The 8,133-nt window shown below is 37.7% G+C and overlaps 1 protein-coding gene across 1 annotated transcript in view; it reads right to left on the reverse strand.

The window, feature by feature from the left end:
- Window positions 1–1,562: 1,562 nt before the first annotated feature.
- swap70b (switching B cell complex subunit SWAP70b) overlaps window positions 1,563–8,133 on the reverse strand; it is a 33,306-nt gene continuing 26,735 nt past the window's right edge. Inside the window, exons 9-12 of the mRNA XM_079260948.1 lie at window positions 7,550–7,716; window positions 6,169–6,367; window positions 3,548–3,644; window positions 1,563–3,198 (exon numbers count right to left, since the gene is read on the reverse strand). Of these exons, the coding sequence (XP_079117074.1) occupies window positions 3,080–3,198; window positions 3,548–3,644; window positions 6,169–6,367; window positions 7,550–7,716 (582 nt within the window). The 3' untranslated portion in view covers window positions 1,563–3,079. The remainder of the gene's footprint in view (window positions 3,199–3,547; window positions 3,645–6,168; window positions 6,368–7,549; window positions 7,717–8,133) is intronic.

Below are 8,133 nucleotides of genomic sequence, written 5' to 3' on the forward strand. Positions count from 1 at the left end.
AGCCATGGGTTTAGACAGTGAGATCATGGAAATAAAGGCATTTATAGTTCTTTTATCAGATTATCGGCAGTTGGCACATACCTGCAGCTTGAAAACAAGTGACTCGGTTTCTTTGTTTCAGTTGGCCTGTAGTGAGGAGATTAGTGAAATTGTAGCGCCCTCTAGTGAGCATGGTAAGGCATGTGTTGGCAATTGAGCAAACGTTTGTCACCGCAGAAAAATAAAGGAGAAAAAAATGAGATTTTAGTTGTCTTGAGTGGGCAAAGCAACCAAAGTACAAGCCAGCATGGATAGCGGAGTTAGCATGTTCTCACCGTGGTTCTCTCCTGGTACTCCAGCTTCCTCCCACGATGTAAAGACATGCACATTAGGTTACCTGTCACTGTAAATTCTTCAAAGAAATGACTAAAAATGAGTGGTTGTTTGTCTCTGTGTTGACCCTGCAATGGACTGGTGACCTGTCCAGTGTGTATCCTGCCTCTCACCTGCTGATTGCTGGGATAGCTGCCAACCTCTGTGACCCTGAGTTAGACTAAGCGGTGATTGATGCATGGATGGATGGAATCCATAGCTGCAGATTTGTCAGCTTCACATCCATGATGTGAATCTCTCGTTCCACCGCATCCCATAGCTGCTCTATTGGACTTAGATATGGTGACTATGGAGGCCATTGGAGTAGTTACCTCAGCTTTGTAGCATGATAAGTTATCTTACTGAATCCTTTTTAAATCCTGCTCAGTTGGTACTAAGTGGACCCAAAGTGTGCCAGAAAACGTCCCTCTCATTATACCACTGGCAGTTTAAACAGATGCTATGAGCCAGGATGGATCATTACTTTCATATTGTTTCCGCCCAATTCTGACCCTACCATCTGAATGTTGCAGCTGAAATGAATACTCATCAGAATGATTTTCCATCTTCCACTGTAAGATTTTGGTGAGTCTGTGTGACTTGCAGCCTCAGTTTCCTCTTCTTAGTTGACCAGAGTGGCACCCAGCGTGATCTTCTACTGCTATAGCTCATCTGTGTTGTGTTAAGATATGCTATTCTACTTACCTTGGTTGGAACCAGTAGGTTTTTGACATCCTGTTGCTTTTCCATCATCTCCAACCAGTCAGTCCATTCTTCTCTAAGATCATCAAAACACTTTGGTCCAAGTGTGTGGAAAAACAGTTTCTGAAATACTCAGACCAGACATACAAAGTCACTCTTAATCAATCTGATGCTCAGAGAACTTCAGCAAGCGATGTCGACATGTGTAAATGCAATGAGCTGCTGCCATGTTGCCACCAGCAGATTGTGTTTAGCAGCTGAAGGGACCAGTGGGTGCATTTCTTTCTGCATCTGTTTTTACTGTAATTTATATTTCTTTAAGGATACAATTCAAGTCAAAGTGTGAAGAAGTTATTCAATATGTGTTTTATTACAGTTCAATCTTCAGCTTTTTACAAACATATACATAAACAAAAAGGTATCACAAGTTTTGAGTGTTAAAGGTATTAATGGTTATCATACAAAAAAGTAGAACTATTCCTGTTCAGAGCGAGACTTTGGCAGAGCGCCTTTTCTCTCACGCAGGAAATGTTTAAGTTCCAGTTATTATGCAGAGCAAAATCGAGATCCAACTACAGAAACATCTCTTGGATCATGTGAAAATACTTGGTGAATTTTACGTGTCTTGTTCCTCTGAAAGATGGGAAGGAAACTATTTCATAACAAACAAGATGTAGCTGTATGAACAAAATCACCTACGTTTTCAAGAAAAAAAAAGAAAATTCCAGGGTAATCGTCATTATACTGGTCACTCTGGTTACCAGTAGTGCATGTTGGTTTGTTTTTTTTAAACATACAAATAAACCAAAACAAAGTGGAGTAATACAAGGCGGATATTTTCTCACTGATCCATAATTTAAAATAATTGTGCTTTTTACAGGGGTAACACAAACTTGAAGAAACAAACATGACATTATTGTTTAGAATTTTTTTTTGTTTTGTTGATTTTTTTAAATTTTTTTATTCATTTTAAAATAATTGAATAAAAAATGTCAGAGCTTGATACTGGATGGCAGATTGAAATAAGGAATAAGATACACATCTTAGAATCAACAGAATTGTGTGTATTGCATTCCCTGAAACCATTAGTACTTAAGTATCTAAGGTCGTCCTAAACAACTGTAGATGGTATAAAATTTAACTAAACTTCTAATGATGTGATGCAACATGAGTGCATGCATTACCGTGTGTGTGTGTGTGTGTGTGCGCGCCTCTACGTCAAGGGTGTCAGAATCCAGTCCTCAAGGGCCGGAATCCGGCAGGTTTTTGTTGTTTCCCTCCACCAACACAGCTGATTCAAATCAATGGATCCACCAGCTTCTTGTCAACCTGTTTGGATGTCGGTCAGGTGTGTGTTGGGAGCATGGAGACAACAAAAACCTGCAGGATACCGGCCTTCCAGGACTGCAGTTTGACACCCCTGCTCTATGTTAAATGGGCCAACTTGGGACAAAATTTGGCATCACTGCTGGACTATTAAAAACGGAGAGGCCAAATACAACACTATCCCATTTCATGACCGATATACACACTGTCATTCTAAAGGTTGCTACAATCAATCTTCAACAAGTGAGCTCTGCTTTCTTCACAACCAATTTTAGCTGCTTAATTACACATTAAACTGAATGTTAAATACATTTAATAACATTTAATAACAAAGCGGTTCTTGTTATAGCATTTTCTCCTGTGCCATCTGCTATGTTAAGGATTCTTGCTAAAAAGATTAACTTTATTGCAACGCGAGTGGGACTTAAACCTCAGTACGGCTCCCTTCATCCAGGATGGCGTTTTCTACAAAATATGGAAGTAGTTCTACTGGTGTTGATGCCTAGTGAACTACACGAAAGTTTCAAAAGTTATCAATTAGTTAATGCCCTATAAACATAAAATAATTTTTCATCCTGGCAAATTTATCATTTGGATTCAAGTACAAATCCAGTTACTGCAGACAGCACATCACTGCAGACCTCTCCGGTCTTTCTTTATGAATTAGTGACACATTTCAGTTTAAAAGTCGACAGCAGCTCTACTGGGCCTGCGTTGTCTGGTTCTTCATCTCCTGCCACTGCTTCTCCCTCAGAATGAGCTCGGCTTCAGAAAAGGCTGCCGGGCCCCAGTTTGTGATCTTCTGCTGCCCCTTCGAACCTGACAAAGACGCATATTGTTGGATTTACAACAGAAACATTTTCTTCTGTAAGACCAATAACAAAGCCACAATCCATGAACTTCATATGAAGATTTGTTTTAATAACTTTGGTTTTAATCTGTGATCAAGGAGTTCATCTTTTAAATTCACACCAACATGCTAAGCATTTCATACAAGTAGATTAAAAAGCTACAGCAGGAAAGAGTAAAGAGAAAACATTTAAAAAAAAAAAAAACCTTTAAGGAAATAAAAACTTTTCAATACTTTTTATTGCCTGTATAAAATTACTTTAAATCACCAAACAGTGCATGAAAAAGAAACCTTAAAGACACAGCGATGGGTTTTTACCTGGTTGGATGAGGCGTAACAACCCCTCATGTTGAGCCACTTTGTGCTTCCAGGTCTTTGTGTTGTTGGCTGCATCTTCCAGCTTCTTCATCACCGTCTGAGTCATACATGGAAAAAGAACACACACAGCATTGTTTTTAAGATAATAACATAAAATCAGACAATTTAGCAATCAGTAATAAGCTTCTGGGTTTTTATGTGAGAAGTAAAAGTTTCACATACAGCATATTAAGGGTAACACCTTGTAAAAAAAAAAAAAGTCCTGAAAATAAGCCTACTCTAGATGATACCATAAACATGACATGACAAAATCAATTTATATATTTCTAAAACATCACTTTTGCTAATGTTATAGGGACCAAGTTCCATGAATCAATTTAAACCCACTCAGGAGTCTTACTATTCAGCACAACAGTACAGAACAAGACTAAGACCTGGATCTACTGAATGTTTGCATTTACTAAAACATGTGCAAACTACTGCATACACACAAATCTGGCAGGTTTTTGTTTTTTCCTTCCAGCAACACACCTGACCCAGCAGCTTCTTGTCAACCTATTTTGTTAATTTTTTTAGTCAGGCATGTTGGAGCGTGGAGACAACAAAAACCAGCATGATACTGGCCCTCAAGGACTGGAGTTTGACACCTGTGAGTTAGTAGATCATCAATATATTAACTTAGCACCTGCAATGTGATCTATCAAACCTGAGAGTAATCTTGTTCATGGAAACTGTGCCAATATTTGACGTCTTTCAAAAGGATGTGCAAACAGTCTAATTGCACATGTCTGCGGTTATTGTCACGAGAAGAAGAAATCAAAACCAAGCAAGGAGATGCGGAGAATGCGTTTTTCCTCCTCGTGAATATTTTTGGGATGAACAAGGAAACAATCATCAAAACATATCTTTTATCCAGCATTGTCATTTTGGAGCTGTTGGAGGAACCCAGGATGGATTTGGAGAGGAGTTACGCATACCTGTAAATAACAGGTTCCCCAGATGTGCCGTCCAAGTCCTACATGCCATGTTTCACCGGATGGTCTGGGTTATTAGGGTTCCACAGACTTACACATTAACCGGACTGAACAAGTTTTTCATGCTATTGTGCTAAAATATCTCCAGTCAGAGCATGATGCTTTTATTAAAAAAACAAAACGGTCTTCAGTTCTCCAAAATGCAAGCTGGCGAGTTCTTAGACAGCTGGCTTTTATGTGGGTCATTTTATGAAATCCTTAATAAATTAGGCTTACATTAGAAACATTTCACATTTATGTTTTCATTCTTTTTTTAAGGTGACAGCGCACATACCTCATGTCCCGACCTGTTTTATTTATTCCATGTTGACTTTTCTTTTGTTCACCTTCTAATGTCTTTATTATTATATACATTATTGTTATTATTATTATATTTATTATTATTATTATTATTATTATTATTATTATATAATGTCTATTATTATAATATTATATATTTATTATTATAATGTTTATATTATTATATACAGTCTTTTAACTTCATCCCGTTTGTATAGTTTTACCACCAGCATTAACTTTTTCATAAATTCACGCAGTTTATTTGTGTAGGAGTCAGATTTCTTTGCTGTAGGTCATATTTTCTCTCCAAACACTGCATGCTGCAAACCGTAAAACGTGCAAAATCCTTATTTAAATAGGTAGTCTCAAACATGTTTGCACCTGCCGCCCGTTTAAGCAATCACTACTAGTAAATTACTAACACTGTGGTTCAGCCCCACATGCACATGCATATTACTACTTTCAGATTGGGAACTTAGTGGATTTAAATATGTTCAAATTATGCAGTAGTAAGTGTTTTATAGTGCTTAAAAAAAATAAAAAATCACCACATTGTTCCCATTTTTGATTTTTCTAGCTGCTGGTTGACGGGATGACCTGTCATGCCCTGGAAATAATTTAAAGTGGGTTTCCTCCTCACTCCACACTGTTATGCAAAACAAATTTCTACAATTATTCTAATTATAATTATTATAATTATTATAATTATTATAATATTATTATAATTCTATAATTACTTGAGACAAAAAGCTCCTTTTGTAAATGAACAAAATAACTTTTGAAGCTAAATTTGTTGTGAAAATGAAGAGATTTCATGATGATGCTCATTCAGAACTAAAGACATGAATCTACTTGACCACCACAACATTCTGCTGTAACGGCATTTCCATCAGGTTTGAGATTGATGGAATTATTATTCAGATGGGAAAAGGATATGAGACATAACACAGTTGCTGTAAAGGCTATTCACCCTATAAACAGTGATGCAGTGCAGCACCAGGTGATCCAGACCCTCCAACCATTAAGTGGTTATTCACTGCTGTGATTTTAGGAAGAGACTGAGGAGGCAGAGGGGTTCCTTTTATCTGGTTGGAAAAGTTCTACTTACAAAACTGGTTGAACAAATGTTACCAGTTGTTCTCTGCTTTTTGCTTCCCTTTTGAAATTTAACAACTAAAACTTTGAGCTACAATGAAGTTCATCATCTGGTGGAAGCAATGTGACTTAAACATCTGCAGACCTTTGCAAAATTCAACAACAAATCCTTCCTAATACAGAAAATAATCACAACTCCTGCCATCAGCTAACCTGATACTGCTCCAGTGCTCCCTGCCTCTCTTGCTCCAGCTCTTCCAGCTGTTTCATTGCAGCCTGCAGGGCGCTCTCCTTGGCCAGACGTTCCCTCTCCAGCTCCTGTTTCTCAGCCTCCGTTTCTGAAATGGCCCGCTGCTGTCGAAGGTGGATCTGCTCCAACTCCGCTCTCTTCATGGCTTCTTCTTCAAGCAGCCTGATCCAAACACACACATAGAGGAATACAACCTGTAAGCCTGAAGACTTTCATCCAGACACACATTTCCTTCTTTTTAAGTGACGGGAAAAAACATTCCTGACTTCTTATTCAGCTCCTGCACAATCCAATGTGTGCGCATTTTAAACACATATGTATTGTATTCACTGTCCGGCTCTGATTATATTAAATGAAGCAGATAAAATGCATAAAACTCAGGTAGGTGTCAGTGTCAGCAGGTGGTGCTATGGGGTCATTATTGGCTGCTTTTATTGCTGAAGTTAAAGCTAATGATTTTAGACAATTGGATGCACTTTATGAGCTTGTCCTAAAAATGAAAGTGCATCTGTGACTTGTTCCTAATTCAGTACTACATAGTCCACCTGGAACTAGTGTTGCCTCCTCACAAATCACGCAATAACAAAGGCCAGCTTGGCTCTGATCACACAGTCTTCTTTCTATAAACTTCCTCTTATTAGCTGTTTTACTCACTCAGCATCTCTTTATTTCCTATCTGAACTTAGTCACAGTTGGTATGCGGAGTGTAAGTGATTGTCATTGTGTTGTTATACACATTTTAATTGATTAAATTGTGTAATTCCGCATCACTTTTAAACTTTGAGTGTTATGCTTTTTTTACACAGTGTTTTAGCAGCAAAATACAAACTCACCCCTGCTTTAAACCAAATGGCAAAAAAACCTAATTTTCCTCTGATCTGTGATCTTAAAATTAAAGTTGATTTAATGTGTTGGGACAATTGGATGATAAGGTTCACTCAGGAGCACAAAACAGCAACCACTCTTCTTTCATCATTCAGTTATTTAATTTAGGGACACATAATGACAGTCTTTACCAGTTAAGTCAAAGATGAGCTGGAAAGTTTGTATCAGCAAAGAGGAAGGAAGGACATGGAGGAAACGTGGTGGGCTGTTAGTAGACATTATGTCTGGCTGTTTTAGAGATTCCCATTAAAAAAGAGCAAAAAAACAAAGGAGCTGACGAACACTTTTCAGCTTTTTGCACATGTACTTATATCAAAATGTTGATTTTTTTTTTTTTTTTTTCATGAAATGAGTCTAATTATACGGAATGAGAGCATATTTGTGATGTGTATGAAGTGAAGTTGTTGCTGAAGTCACAAAGAACAGCAACTCGATCTCTTCCACCGGCTTTTGACTCACCGTGCTTGTAGCTTACGGACGGCTTCCTCATCTTGTCGGGCACGCCTCTCATCCTCCAAAGCATCCTCCAGCTGGTGGTACATGTCCTCCAGCTCACGGACCCTCTGCAGGTACTGCTCCAGCTCAGTCGATTTCTGGGCCACCTGCTCCTCCATCTGCTGTCGTACCTGTTCAGCAGAATTCAGTATCAATCCTCCACAAAGAAGGCTTTATTTAACTGAACCTGAAAGTAAATATTTGCTTTGCTGAGACAACCTTGTTTCAAAGTTTGTGCTCTGATGGTGCAAATGATGTATACCACTAATATTTTATATATATATATATATTTTATATATATATATATATATATATATATATATATATATATATTTTATATATATGTACAGTATATGGTGTTTTCACACATATAATACTGTTTTCTCTCGCAAATGAAATCATATTCAGACAAATTTCATTATTAAACAAAAGAGCGTTGAAAAACATTAAAACAAAAATAAGTTGAATTCCAGGCACATACAATCTTCTGAGTTCTGATAACTCCAAATTTACCTGTACAACATACAAAGTACCACATTACCTGGCAC

The sequence above is a fragment of the Telmatherina bonti genome (genome assembly GCF_933228915.1).
Source record: "Telmatherina bonti genome assembly, chromosome: 2".
NCBI classification, from domain to species: domain Eukaryota; kingdom Metazoa; phylum Chordata; class Actinopteri; order Atheriniformes; family Telmatherinidae; genus Telmatherina; species Telmatherina bonti.